Genomic DNA, 15110 nt, shown 5'->3' with positions numbered 1-15110 from the left:
CCCTTCAATCCCCCATCATTTAACTCCCTATTGGAAATATATCCGATCTAAAACGAAAGGGCAGGACAGGGGCAAAGGAGTAAGAGAAGGTGTTGCAGGAATACTTAAAGAAGGATTCCTCTAACAATCAAATGGTAGCCTTGATTTTGCTGCCTCCTAGGTATTGCTGGTGAAGTTTCTGATGTGCTTATGTGAAGTGGCTGCTCTAAGTAAAAGCTTTGTGGCACACATTTCAGCCACTGCTTTCCCCAGGATGAAGGAGTTTTACTTTCAGGAAGAGACCTGTGTGCCCTGAGACCATAACAAATCAAATCAAAGCATCCTCTTTCAGTCATTGCTATAAACATTTATTTTTGGGAGCTGAATAACAGCTCGGCAATGTACTCCAGACCATCACTTATGGAAAAAGAAGGCATTTTATATATTACAAGTTCATGTCTCAGTTTTCAAAACCCTGACCTTACTCATGATTAGCAAAATATTTCAAATAAGAGTTGAGCTATTGTGACCCATTAGATAAGAGAGCTGGGTTTTGTATCTGGGAGACCAGAGTTCATCAAATACCAGGTACCTGCTGCGTGGTCTTGGGCAAATCGCACTCTCTACCTTGGTTCCATGTCTATAAAATGGGAACAACAATAATCCATCTCACAAGATTGTCATGTAGGCAAAAAACAATCAAAGTTGCAAAGCCTTTTACAAATTAAAGTCAAAATTAGGTGAGTGTTGAATGCATAGGGTGCATGTTTTTCCACCTAGCAATATACTTTGTAACTTTATCTGTGCTGCAGAAATTGTGAATCAACCCCTAGAGGTATCCAGTCAGCAGCTGTGTTTTCTCTGATTTTCTGCTACTGCTGAGCTCTCCTTTTGCTTCTGTTCTTAAGCATTTATGTTCTCTGGGGAAATGACATCACTTCTGTTTCGTATAGGCCCTAAAGTAGCATATTTAAGTCTTTGCTTATCCCTTTAATATTGGCAATCTGACTTCTCTTTCAATTGTCAGGTGTGTTGTTCCCTTCTCTTTGGTTCTACACTGGATTCACATGCACAAATGAATAGTATTTTGAAATGCTTAAAATTAACATTTGATCACAAAATGGCAGTACTTTCAAGCGCTTAGGAAAAACTGTGGTGGCTTAGCAATCAATTTGGATTAAAATATGAATAAATAAAAGTTACCTGATTTGAACATTTATAATTTTTATAATAAAGAATCATGAAAAAAAATCATGGTTTCTTATTTGTATCTATAATTATAAAGGCTGGCATCCTTCTTCTTTTTAGTCACTTATAATTGGAGAAGGATGAAATTCAGCTGTGATTGCGTCATAATATATGCCAAGCATTATGTACAAAATGATGTTGTGTCTTCCTAAGCCAAGTCAAATATTAGCTCAGTCCCTCAGTAAGGAGTCCTGGAGTCTCTCATAGCATTACTCTATTACCTTAATAACATAATGTGGAATTGATTGTCTCTATGCAGTATAGAAGATCAATGTGGTAAGTGGTACTGCATGTTATTATCGCTGAAAAGAGGATTATATAGATTTTGCTACCTTATTTCTTCAGTTACTCGATACTACAGGGTAGATTTTTATTTTTATTTTATTTACAATTATTTCTATGCCACCTCCCAAGGCATGTCACATTAAAACATTATCTTCACAATCACAAAACTCAATAGTACAACCGAAATACATGTCTAAACAAAAGCCCCAATGAGTGCAGTAGGGCTTCCTCCTAAGTAAATGGGTATAGGACAGCAGCCTAAAATAGTTATCTGAGCAAGCTTAGCAAATCAGACAGAACATTGTTAAACAGGGACAACAACAACAACAGTTCAAAGCATTAAAATAAATGGATCTGAGTTGTTTGCCTCATCATCTCTAAATTTTATTTATAAATTGTGGAGCTGATTATTGTGCTTTAGATGCTATAGTACATTGCACATAAATAGATATGGATTTCTATACTGTTTCTATACTGTTACATACTGTATGCATAAAGTATAATGTTAAAGGACCGAGCTTCATTCAGTTATTTACAAGGAGCAGACATGGAAGATTTTCAGTCTGAATCATCACTGCTGAAGTAGGAACTGTCACAATATTCTGCTGTGTAAAGGAACTTGTGAACAGTAGGGTTCATCCTGGGGATCCAGTGACGAGGCACCAAATATGTTGAAAGGTTGAACAAATCAACAAACACTTTGTACCGGTCGCTGCCAAGGAAAAAGAAACACATTCATATTTTTAAAGGGGGGAATGGTATTCCATATTATTTTCTAGTTCTGTAAGTCATGATGGAGTGTGCTTTTGACATAGATAGTCCTGTTATCAGGAGTTTTCATGTTGTACCAGCCTCCAACACTAAAGCTGAATAGAAAGTGGTGAACTAGGGCCTTGACAGTGCTATGATCTTATGCCTCAAATTCTGCAGTGCCAACAACATGGCTCCTGTAGTGGTGGGTCCCCTTTAAAGTCCGCTGTGGCCTGATTCAAGCAGCTGCATGGATTGCAGTATGAAATGTAACCAGATGAACTTATGATAAACCAGAGGAAAATTAGGGTAATTTTTACCGCAAGAGCAACCACACCAGTGTAGCTACTTATGAACACCATCTTCATGTAGCCACATTTTTCACATTCCTGCATTCATGGCTGGCAGGGAACATCCTTGTCCTAGCTTATAGCAGCCTTCCCCAATCTAGCACCTTCTAGATATTTTGGATCACATCCTTGCAAGTGTTGGCTGGGGCAGGTGAGAGTTGCAATCCAAGCGATCTGGGAGGTACCAGATTTGACAAGACTGATTTATAGCAATGAATTTACTACACTGATTAAAGATACCTTTGTTTGTCTTGAACCTGCTACCAGTCATTTTCACTGGGTGGGAAAAAAAATCTAGTGTTTTGAAATAGGGAAATAAGCTTATTTCTCCATCTTTACTCTCCCTGTAAACTGTTAAAATCATATTTGTTAGTAGCAGTGTCATTTTTTTATTTAAAAGAAAACCCTCAGACACAAATTTTGAAACAGTGTTAAAGCAAATATGTTCTATGTTAAAAGAATGGCTCTCTTCTTTCTTTATTCATATCATCATCGTTTTTTGACTTGTCCATGTGCGTTGCCATTTATGAAACATGACTATAAAGTGGAACTCTATTTCCTATAGACTCACCTCACAGTTGAGCGTAAATATTGATATCCTGAGGATCCTCCAGTCCCAGCCTTGCTGCCAATCATTCTGTGCACCATACACACATGGTTATCTAAATAGACGAACTTTTTTTTAGTGCGTATCTCATTAAAAAGACTATCGTATTACAACTGGAATGGCCCTTTAAAAAGTTATATAATGCATAGCTTGGCTTCTCTGTATTGCAAACTTGAGTGTCTTTACATTAACATATTTCACCCAACTATATAATTAAATACTATCAGCACAGATCATGCTTTGCAATACCTGCCTATTCAGAGGTAAGTCCCATGGAGGTAAGTGGGTATAGGATTGCATCTTTAGAGTTTTTAAAGTGTCTTGTCTAAGGCAGTTCAGTATCATATTGCAGATGAGGCTGAAACTGAATGGCCTGCTGAAAGTGATTTCATGGGAAAGGCAAGATTTGAATTGGGAGACTTCCTGATGTGTAGCTCAATGTTTTGCCACTGTGCATCTAGTTATAAGACAATTTTATTCAGTTAACTAGTTCAGGTAAAAAAGAAAAAGAAGATGGGGTGAATATTTTTCTAATAGACAAGGTAGATCTAATAGAAATGATAGATCCCCAAATACCAAGTAGAAAACTGCAGATATGGACTTACTGAGAGACAAAGGGTTTGTCTGCAGTATTTGTTCACCATGAGTCAGTGGTGCACATATTTCCAGAATCTGTAATACACCTTTGCTCTCAATCCTATCACGCCACAACAGTGTTAGTTTGTGGTCTGTGTGCAAAGCTGCCAGGTGTCATCCACATGTAACAGCAGGGAATAGGTAGTTATGTGATTTCCCATGTTTTGCAGGACAAGCATGAATTAATTAGCCACGCATTTCATCAGTCAGTTCTCTGTACAACCTCTTGGGGTTTCAGTACTGTTATAGTAGCAATGTGCGTTAACAGTGCTTTTTTCTGAGGGGAAACATACCCCTAAACATTTTGTGAATCTTTGTACTTTTGTCCATTTACTATATTTATTTTTCCTGATTTGAAAATTGTATTTTCTTGAGTCAAAATGAGAGTACCCCTAAACATTTTTTTGGGGGGGAGCACTGTCCGTTAGTGTGTTGTGGCAGTCATAGCACAGGAGAGAAAACTTACATCTCCATTTAGTCATCAGCACATCGATATCCATCAGAGAAGTGAGGAGCTGAAAAGGAACCTGAAAACGAGGCTCCTCTCTTAAGGAGGCAGGGAGGACAGAGGAAAAACTCATTAATGTACTAAAATTATCATTTTTTACTGTGTGCATCAGAGGAAAAGGCACATTGGTAAATACATGCTATGCTATATTTTATACTAAACTTTGCAAAAGTAGTTTAATGGCCTGCTATGGTTGAAATGTTGCTATTTCAAAAACAGCAGTAAATTGATAACAAAGATAACATTTGTAATTGGCGTCTCACAAGATTATATGGTTCCTGCTTCTATTCTTTCTGCTGACATATATATGAGTTAAGAGGAGCTGGAGAGAGGAGTTTCATGTTGATGGTTCTGTAAGCGTAAAGGCACATTTGTTTATTGACTCTAGATCACGTGGCATTCAGCAGCTAAATTATAACCAGCTTCCACACAAGATAGAAAGATGGGCAGTGCATTCCTGTGCATGTTTTCTGAGAAGTAAATCCCACTGTGTTTAGTGGGGTTTACTCCCTAGGAAGTATACTTAGGGCATAGTTCTATGATCCCTTGGAGGATGTTTGAAAAGGCAGACTTCCACACCCCAGCTTTAAGAATGCTTAGCCTTACACTTTATTTACCAATAGTGATGGAAACATAATGTGAAATCCTAGAATGTTTCATTCTGAAATCCAAGCCCTTTCCCAACCTTCTACAGTTCACCCAGGCAAAGACTGCAGGGCGCATCTACTTGCAAAAATCCAAATACAGTTGTACCTTGGTTGTCAAATACCTTGCAACTCGAACGTTTTGGCTCCCGAATGCAGCAAACCCAGAAGTGACTGTTCCGGTTTGCAAGCGTTCTTTGGAACCCAAACATCTGTTGCGGCTTCTGATTGAGTGCAAGAAGCTCCTGCAGCCAATCGGAAGCTGTGCCTTAGTTTTAAAATGTTTTTGGAAGTTGAATGGACTTCCAGAACAGATTTTGTTCGAGAACCAAAGTATGACTGTACTAAGAATATTTCACTCTCAAAACCAGCAACCACACTTGGGAAAGACAGCAGGAAAGTGGTTTTTAAAAAAAGTTTTTATAAAATAACACACTCTGAGGAAGAAAACAAGATTGCTAGTGGGAGAGATTTTATGGGGATGAGTCACCCTTTAAGAGAGAGATTTTACAGGGATGAGTCACCCTTTAATGTACCTGTAGAAGTAGATCATTAGAGCTCCTTTCATTGCTTTGTAAGACAGCCGTCTTTCACCTGCAAATTGTAATGCATGTTAAATAATATATCAGTTTTATTACAGCTTAGTTCCATCTGGCATGCTAGAAACTGGCAATTCACATCTGCACACTCTAATGAGCCTGCCTACCTTTACTAAGGAGATGTTCGTGGCGTTTTTCATCAAACAATGAAATGAGCACTTCTTTTTGTTTCTGAAGTTCTGCCAGTTGATCTTCTTTTTCCTCCAAGTCTTGTTTGGCCTTTTGAAGTCACATCAATTATTTATTTTAAAAACATACTAAAAGCTTCACTTTTTCGTTGATTTGCATAAAATGGAATATGTCCTAAGTTCCAAAATTTTCCTTAAGAACTCAGTTATGCTGACCCAAGATGCACTCAACGTCATCCAATCAGTCTCAGCTTTCTTCATGAACTCTCATTCTCAGTCTTCCTCACCCTCGTGAATAGGGAACAAAACATGCACCCACCTGCTAATTCTTCCATTAACTTATTCACAGTTTTTTTCATACATGAATATTAAATCTCTGTTTAACATCCCATGGGGCAACATGGGAATTAGACTTCTGATAACAAGTTCAGTGACTTGACTTGAGAGAGCCCCAACTGTCATGAGAGAACAAAACTGTCATGGCTCCTAATTACCACTCAATGAACTTTGGGAACTGAAGTTTTTTGAAGGGGTTAAGGAACCCTAAGAAAGTACTCCTGGTACTGACACAATTGCTTGTAGAACCTTTATAGGAAATATATCCCTTATTCCAAATCACTGAATTGGCAATGAGCTTATGATCAGTAATGATGAAAATTTTGTTTCACAGAGGCAGCTAAATGGATGAGTGGCACTTGGAAAAACCCAAAAGACACACACACACACACACACACACGTATGTGTGTGTGTGTGTGTGTGTGTCCACAAGGTAATACCTTTGTGTGTGCATCACCATATAATCCACATGATAATACAAGCATAAATGATTCCTTATAGCTTGTGTGATTTTCAGCTATGTTAGAACCATATATTCTCACATAGAAAAAACGGATCACACAGGCATGCTTAGATTTCCCTTCCTCCAAAATGCATGGAGAATTGTTCATACAGATGGGCTCTCTCGTGGAACTGCACCCAGGAAGTTCTCTTGCAACATACAGGCAGGGATGGATCTGTGACAAATTATGTTTACCTGCACCATTGCAAATTCTTCTTCCAGTCCCTTCAGTACATTCACTTCAAATTTCCCCCAGAAATTAAATCCTGCTGGTTCAAGTCCTGGCGTTCTCTCCAACCATGCCTTGCAAAACAAAATAGATTCACTATTATGTAGGTTGCATAGCCTGTACTGGTAATATTTGATATTTTAGTATGTGAAGTGGCAATGACAATCTTAAGAAAGACTTATGGAAATGTGTAGGCTTAAAAATAGCACAATGTTTATATTTGAATATAGCAGTTCCTATTGGGATAGGGACTGCTTTATTGATACCCCCCCCCAGCAAACTCTTACTTCCACTAGCTGCAATAGAGTTGGCTCCTGTTCAGATTTAAGCAATAATTCGTTCTCTTTTCCCTTGAAGTTATCCCGATAATGTCTTCTGTTATATGGGACTCTCAGACTTTGAGGGACACCAATCTTGTTCTCCAGCAGTCGAAACTGTAAGCTCTGAAATCCTGAAGCTGGACTCAGATAATCTCTTTGAGGATAGATTTAAAAAAAATACAATTGAGAATAGATTGTAAAAACACGTTTTCATTTTACCTGTAAGCCACCTTGCGTCCATCAGGGGGAAAGGCAGGGTATAAATAAATCTAGTAGAAGTAGTAGTAGTAATAATATACAAATAGTGTTAATAGACACTTTTTAGCAACCCAGTCCCACAGTCCAAATGTATTTCTATGTTTGATTGCAAATTTATTAAAAACAACGCAGGAAGCTGCCATCAGCCTTTTAGTGCAAATTTCTCCTAATTATACATATTTTCATGTAATTTTGCCTAACATTCACATTTTTTCAAAGTAATTTGGCCTAATATAACACATTTTTGTATGCTTTTTTTTTTTTTGCTAACATGTGCTTTTATATGAACACATTACCAAAGTATATGGATTTTGTTTGCAAAATGGCACTGCAAAATTCTGAGAAGTGCAAATTTCAAAGGATAGCTATATTTCAGTTCACATATTGTTTTGGAAAGTGCAAACTAAGGAAGTTTTCCTCTAAATGCAAACAGAATCAAATTTCTACCTCATTGCTACTTCCTGATAGCCCCCTTCCAAAAACCTGTAATTAAGGGAGGAAATTGTTGCCTGCTACATACCAAGTGAATTTCAAGTTTGGCACTGAGCATAAGTACATGAAATTATTGCACATTTATCTCTTGATTACCCTGCACTTCTCTCCCTTTTGTCTGCTGTTTACTCTGTGTTGAATTTTAAATTATAAGTTTCTGGTGCAGAGGCCTGCCTTCTTGTGCTTCATAAAGTGCCTCAGACAGTGATGGTACAACGGTGGAATTTGCTCCCACAAGAGGTAGTGATGGCCACCCACTTGGATGGTTTTAAAAGAGGATTAGATAAATTCATGGAAGATAAGGCTGCCCATGGTGGCTGGTATGTATGCCTCTTCATACCAGTTGCTGGGAACCACATGGGCCATATGGCCATGTAAGAACAGACTGCTGGAGTTGATAAGCCCTTGGCTTTATCCAGCAGGTCTCCAACGTTCATAATGACCACAGTAATAATGGAGTGTTGTCCAGCTTCTTAGCTAAATCCCAAAGTATAACCACTTATCTGTTGGCAGTGTGAACATTAAAATAATTGAATGCTTCCCTTGAGCTATGAGACGGGCGACCTAGGGTTGCCATATTTTGAAGAGAGAGAGAAAAGAAGGCACATTTGCCAACTTCTACTTTTAACTATGGATCGCTATCACGACTCTACACATGAAAAATAGGACAAGTTCAGGAAAAAGAGGACATATGGCAACCCTATGAGATGCTCAATTACTTGTGAACACAGCTAAGCATGAGAAATCAAATAATCAGATACAGTGTTTACCTGAAATCAAAGAAGTCCAGGGCAGTCATTGTTTCCAGAACAGAAAATTGTTCCACAAGTAGTTTAAGGATCATTGTTATCCTGTTCATTCGAGTGACAACCTTAAGCATGTTTCTCTCATCTCTCACCTTAGTAGAAAAGACATCATTGTCATGACTCAACTGGCAAGGGAGAGCAGGGCCTCTATAGGTTATTCTAATTAGGGCTGTGTCACTTGGATATGTTTTAATCACCTGAGTCTTAATTTGAATGATAGCCCAATCAATTGAATCTGGAAACAATTGTTCTTAAGGGGGGGTGCGCACTTTCATTTTGTTTAGATGATGCATGAATGTGTCACACTGAGGATTATCATAAACTCTTTTTGGGAGTATAGGAGCTGCTGGGATGTTCACATTTCTCTGTTTGCCCTGCACTTCCCACTGGCAAAGCCCTACTGCTGTCCATGCTGTTGGGAAGATACGGACAGACAAACAAATGCATGTAAACTGTCTTTGTGAACAGGAACCTTAGGGCTTCAACTGATGTTTTCAGGCTGTCCTGCTGCAGATATTCTCCCAAATAAATACACAGATATCACTGGGGAAGGAACAAAAGTATTGAGAGCCTTTTCTCCTTCATCCCATAAATAGGTCTTTAGAACAGGATGCCTGAACAGGGGTTGAATTTAAAATATTTAGTGATTATTTGGTGAAAAATAGAAATAAGAGGGTATTTTCATTAGATATCTTATATCTCTCTTACTTACGTGACCATTCTGAAAAATCACTCGAACTGAATCCAGTTCCCACAGAATCTGCTTGAACCACAGTTCATAAGCTGAAATCAAAAGGCACTGTTTTTGGTTTCGCTTCTTAGGGAAATTGACAATGAGTTAAGCTGAAATATCAGAGGTTGATCATCACCATATTATGAAATTGTAATATGGAAAAGTTGCTGGGGGCACTGTTTTACAGCTGGGAGCTGGGGGCACTGTTATACAGTGGTTTCGCTTCTTCCTCCTGGGCTGTGTTCAGAAAGTGGGGGGGGATGAGTGTTCAGACCCCTGGACCCTCACTTGTGGCGTGCCTCAGGATTCCGTCCTCTCCCCCATGCTTTTTAACATCTATATGAAGCCGCTGGGAGAGATCATCAGGGGGGGGGTTGGGCTGGGTGTCCATCAATATGCAGATGATACCCAGCTCTACCTCTCTTTCAAATCAGAACCAGTGAAGGCGGTGAAGGTCCTGTGTCAGTGCCTGGAGGCGGTTGGAGGATGGATGGCAGCTAATGGATTGAGGGTGAATCCTGACAAGAAAGAAGTACTGTTTTGGGGGGGGGGACAGGGGCGGGTTGGTGTGGAAGACTCCCTGGACCTGAATGGGGTAACTGTGCCTGAAGGACCAGGTGCGCAGCCTGGGAGTCATTTTGGACTCGCAGCTGTCCATGGAGGCACAGGTTAATTCTGTGTCCAGGGCAGCTGTCTACCAACTCCACCTGGTACGCAGGCTGAGACCCTCCCTGCCCGTAAACTGTCTCACCAGGGTGGTGCATGCTCTGGTTATCTCCCGCTTGGACTACTGCAATGCGCTCTATGTGGGGCTACCTTTGAAGGTGACCCGGAAACTACAACTAATCCAGAATGCGGCAGCTAGACTGGTGACTGGGGGCGGCCACTGAGACCACATAACACCAGTCTTGAAAGACCTACATTGGCTCCCAGTACGTTTTCGAGCACAATTCAAAGTGATGGTGTTGACCTTTAAAGCCCTAAATGGCCTCGGACCAGTATACCTGAAGGAGCGTCTCCACCCCCATCGTTCTGCCCAGACACTGAGGTCCAGCGCCGAGGGCCTTCTGGTGGTTCCCTCATTGCGAGAAGCAAAGCTACAGGGAACCAGGCAGAGGGCCTTCTCAGTAGTGGCGCCCGCCCTGTGGAACGCCCTCCCATCAGATGTCAAAGCGATAAACAACTACCTGACATTCAGAAGACATCTTAAGGCAGCCCTGTTCAGGGAAGTTTTTAATGTATGATTTTAGTGTATTTTTGGTTTCTGTGGAAGTCGCCCAGAGTGGCTGGGGAAACCCAGCCAGATGGGTGGGGTACAAATAAATTAATAATAATAATAACAATAATAATAATATATTGCTATCATTACTGAAAGGTAGAATCCATAAATAAAATGTTTATACATACTGACTCCAGTTTTTTCTGGCCTCAAGTATCCTTCTTAGTTGCCTTATCTGGCCCCTCTCTGCCCTTCCACTTCAATGACTTTTGCAGCCAAAAGGCAGTTTAACAGGATGGCCTCTGGGTAGTTAGCAAAAGGTCCCAGAATTGGCCCTCATATGCGTCTAGTGTAAAATGTGTGTGTGTCCGATGTCTACAGCATATATATTTCACTTAATGGTGTTTTTTTAAAACATCAACCAATCAAGCAGCTTTCCTAAATCTAAAATAGTTTGGTACCAAGACATCTAGGAAATCCCCCCCCCCAAACTGAATCATGCTCCACCACATCTTTCCCATCAAAATTTAAAAATGGGGCAAGGTTTCAGAGGAATGGATAATATATGTCCATGTGCTCTCACTGTATTAATGCATTATTATTATTATTCATTCATAACTCTGACCAATATAATAAATATGACAATAATGTCATCCTCAGTCCAGTGGGGCTGCCTGCACAGCAATTGTTCTGCTCCTGCTTCTTCTGAAAGGTTACCTTGATGGGTCACAATAAACAGATGCTCATCATGGATTTTGTTCCCCTTCTTTTCACTCTGAAGCTCCTGAGCATTCAGTATTTTGTCCAGCTTTAAAAGTAAGACATTGAAATAGTATAATTAATTCTCACAAAACTTTTCTCGGTTTGGCTTAAAAAAAAATATTGAACAATCAACATGAACTATTTTTAAGTTCAGAACTGTGTTGAAGCTTCACAGATTCCCCCCTCCCCCACCGCTGCCCCAAAAAATAAGAGTAATATCCAAATGAGTCATACTCATTGGTTTGGTTTGGGGGATAAATTTGATTCGGTTTGCTTTTAAAGCTGAATCTAGCAAATTTTCACTTTCCAAAACAATATGATAACCAAAGGGCAGCCATCCTTTGAAAGTCATACATATCCGAATTTTGTGAAGCAGTTCTCCAACCAAAGAATGTTTGCCAAAAATGCACGTATTACAGTAAAGTGTGCATAAAATGAATCTATTAGTGAAAATAACATACAAAAATGCAATTTAAGGAGAAACCATTTCCCACGATGTGTGCATTAGTCAAGACTGCATTCAAAAATATATGTGTTAATAATTCTGGGATCTGTACTTCGTTAAGGGTGCTGAGAATTGGTAGGAGACCCCTATTCTGTTCACAGAGCTACAATTCTCAGAGTTCTCTGTGAGGAGGGATGGACTGTTAAACCACTCCATGAGGGAGAACAGAGGTCTCCTAACAACTCTCAACACCCTTAGGAAACCCCCAGAATTATTTGGGCCAAGCCATAACTATTTAAAGTGGTATCAGAGCACTTTAAATGTATAGGGTGAATGTGTACACATGTGTCAGAAACTAGAAGGAACTGAAAAACAACATTAATTGTTTTGCTATTGTAGCTTTTGTAGCTTTTGTTGTTCTTGTCTGAGATGTCATTCCCAAAAGCTGTTTTGATTCAGTACTGTCCATTACAGCCTATACTGAATAACAGCAGGTCTCCAGGGTCTTATTTCCTCAGCCCTGCCCGCAAATGCTACTGAGTTAATGTTTTCATAGGGCTTTGTTTTGTAAGCCATCTTTAAGCACTTGTCAAAAGGTTGCTCTTAAACCCTGCAAATAAATGAGAAGAAGTACAATTGTTTGAATTATCTGTTGATACCGTTGTCTGGCAGCTGTCTACCTAGGCCTGGTCGGTCGCTCTTTAATAGAAAGGATAAATGGTCACAAATATGCCCTAGGTCATATGACGTTGAAGAAAACTGAGCCACTGGTCCATTTAACATGGAATTATCACTCTGATTGGCAAGTGCTTGCCAGAGTCTCAGGAAAAGGGCTTTTCTATCACCTCATCCTTTTAACTGGAGATGCTGGAAATTGAACAGGGGACCTTTCACATGTAACACTAACACTAAGCAATGCCCCTTGAAAGAGAAATGTTATAAATATCAACAAGCCCATAAGTGAGCACTTTAAGCTTGGGGAAAAGTCCATTTCTCATCACTGAGACAGGAATTGGGGGGGGGGGAACTAAACCGATAAGATTAACATTGAGGTATTCAGAAAACCCTGTCCCTAATCATTGTCTGCGGTAGCCAGGCATACAGACACACAAATTTGGCCCATGATGACTTATTGTCAGGCAGGATTATTGGCCTTTGTAGGCTTTTGTAATGTAATGTAAAATCATCATCTGACTTCTGCCAAATAAAGCATCTCAGCTGACACAGAGTAACAGAACTGCTAGTACTAACAACACCTTCAACTCTTAAAAACCATTTTCTATATTCAGATCCCCCTCTCAAAAACAAAAAAGTGAAATAGAGTTAAACTTTTAGAAAGCATAGCTTAGTGAAAACCATTATAATTTAAAAACTTTTAATTATCTATTATTATAGTTGCATTTGGAAGCTGTACGCTGCTCCCTCGGCCAATAAAGCAAGATGAGCGCTGCAACCCCAGAGTCGGCCACGACTGAACCTAATGGTCAGGGCTCCCTTTACCTTTATAGTTACATTAGCAATAGTTTACTGGCAGTAGTTATCATTCTTACTAATTTTTTTAAAGTTTGGTACTGTAATTGGTTTGTTTGCAAAGGGCATTCTGATCACCCCCACCCCGGCAAAATTCACAGAAAATTAGAAATGCCTGAGGGAAACAATTTTCCAAACCCAAAGTTAGAATACATAAAGGCTGCAATCCTATACCCACTGATGTGGAAGTAAGGGCTTATTGACACCTCCGTTTGCTTTGCAACTTTCCCCCTGGGAATCCAACTTTTTAACGCTGAATTGGCAGATGGGTTTTCCATCGATTGCTGTTTGTTCCGATTTTGCGCCGAAGAGTGGGTTTTTCCAGGGGGAAGTGGCGAGGGAAAGGCAAAACTGCTCAGACCCATGCCTATAAAGTGTGGGTAAAGCGGGAAACAGTTCAGGCCCAAGCTTTTTTAGGCATGGGTCAAGCAGAAGTGTGGAAAAGCCCTAATTGCCAATGAACTTGGTGGAACTTGCTTCTGAGTAGATATGTATATGAATGTGCTGTTAAATACCTCACTATTATGAAGGATATATTAGCTACTATAGAAGATGTGGGTAATTATTTTGCGTAGCCACAAATGTTCAGTATGTTTACAATTGACTATATGCAAAAGGTCCAGCTGTCATTGCTGAAGCTGCACCACTAAGTCACACTTACCTGCAGATAGTCTCCATAGATGAGGCCACCTTTGCTAGCCTTGTTTAGCCCTTCTTGTGATTTGTCGCCTTCCTCATCCTCCAGTGACAGCTTCTTAAAATTAAATCTAGGAATAAACAACAGACATTCCTAATACCAGTAAAAGTGATATTGAGTGTATACAGTCTAAAGATCACTTACAGAAAGTATTCAATGTTAGCGAGAGTAACATTGTTCAGATCATTCAAATTTGCCTTAGAGTGATTATATATATTCATATTATATATATTAATGGAAGTGACCAAAGGACACATACTTGTTCTGACATTATGATGGTTCACGTTTTTAACATAACTGATTGAGCAGTTCCATCTTTTAGTGTAAAAAGCAATATAAAATATGCCACGTCAATTGCTAAGATCCCAAAAAGTAGCTCTTGTGATTTGTTTAAAAAAATACCCTTTTAGAAGTTAATTATCTACCCATTAGGCAGTATTTTATTCTTTCTTTTTGTCCTCTTAAAGTTTGGTCATTCATAACATACCCTCCAACGTTCCTCAGAAAACAGGGACATTCTGTTCTGTGCCTATCTAAATTACTTCCTTATTCTTTAAAGAGAGAAATGTACTTACTGGTATTTGTTCTCCCAAAATGGACACCCACTCATGACTCCAGAATCTAATAACACACTGAGTCAGAATCACCTGGAGGTAAAATATATTGACATTTCCTAAATGCTAGCAGAACCGTTTTTGTGTAACCTGATCCCATGATTTAAGCCAATCCCCCTATTCAACAGCCATTCCTCTTGTCATTCAGCTACAATCATAGAGTATATCCTGAAACAAACTCCATGAAATATTTGTTTTGTCGACTGACCTTGGTTCAACCCAAAGAAGAACTGAAGAAATGGTCATAAAGGTCAAGGGGTCACAGTGAGCAACTTGTGCTGCAGTTGCACCCAACTGATCATTTTCAGCCAAGCACAAAGTTTGAAATCAAAGTTGAGTAAAATGACAGACAAATGGATCAGTGTCTTTTTCATGGAGTCAAGAACATCCTTAATTGCTGAAAGTAGAATGCCATGTATAAGAGTTCAAATTC

At 39.5% G+C, this 15110-nt stretch overlaps 1 protein-coding gene across 2 annotated transcripts; it reads right to left on the bottom strand.

The window, feature by feature from the left end:
• Positions 1 to 1590: 1590 nt before the first annotated feature.
• Positions 1591 to 15020, bottom strand: TDO2 (tryptophan 2,3-dioxygenase). 2 transcript variants are annotated; one of them, XM_082237256.1, is made up of 12 exons: positions 14886 to 15020; positions 14028 to 14133; positions 11347 to 11437; positions 9390 to 9460; positions 8642 to 8769; positions 7089 to 7275; positions 6768 to 6875; positions 5714 to 5825; positions 5544 to 5601; positions 4322 to 4401; positions 3184 to 3274; positions 1591 to 2224 (listed from the first exon to the last, which is right to left on the bottom strand). In XM_082237256.1, the coding sequence occupies exons 1-12, from the start codon at positions 14921 to 14923 to the stop codon at positions 2071 to 2073; spliced, it is 1224 nt and encodes a 407-aa protein (XP_082093382.1). In that variant the 5' UTR covers positions 14924 to 15020; the 3' UTR covers positions 1591 to 2070. The 2 variants fall into 2 exon arrangements, with proteins under 2 accessions (XP_082093382.1, XP_082093383.1); XM_082237257.1 differs by lacking the exon at positions 14886 to 15020 and adding an exon at positions 14639 to 14775.
• Positions 15021 to 15110: the final 90 nt, after the last annotated feature.

The sequence above is a fragment of the Podarcis vaucheri genome (genome assembly GCF_965113315.1).
Source record: "Podarcis vaucheri genome assembly, chromosome: 9".
NCBI classification, from domain to species: Eukaryota; Metazoa; Chordata; class Lepidosauria; order Squamata; family Lacertidae; genus Podarcis; species Podarcis vaucheri.
This window is presented reverse-complemented; position numbering and strand designations above follow the sequence as displayed.

Bases quoted from the DNA above. Each gene is read 5' to 3' on its own strand.
- TDO2 (XM_082237256.1), bottom strand. From the start codon at position 14,923: ATGACCATTTCTTCAGTTCTTCTTTGGGTTGAACCAAG. The intron at 5,826-6,767 runs GTAAACATAATT...TGACTTCAAAAG, and splicing joins AAGAATTTGCAATGGTGCAG to GCCAAACAAGACTTGGAGGA. The intron at 4,402-5,543 runs GTACATTAAAGG...TGCCTCCTTAAG, and splicing joins CTAATGATCTACTTCTACAG to AGAGGAGCCTCGTTTTCAGG.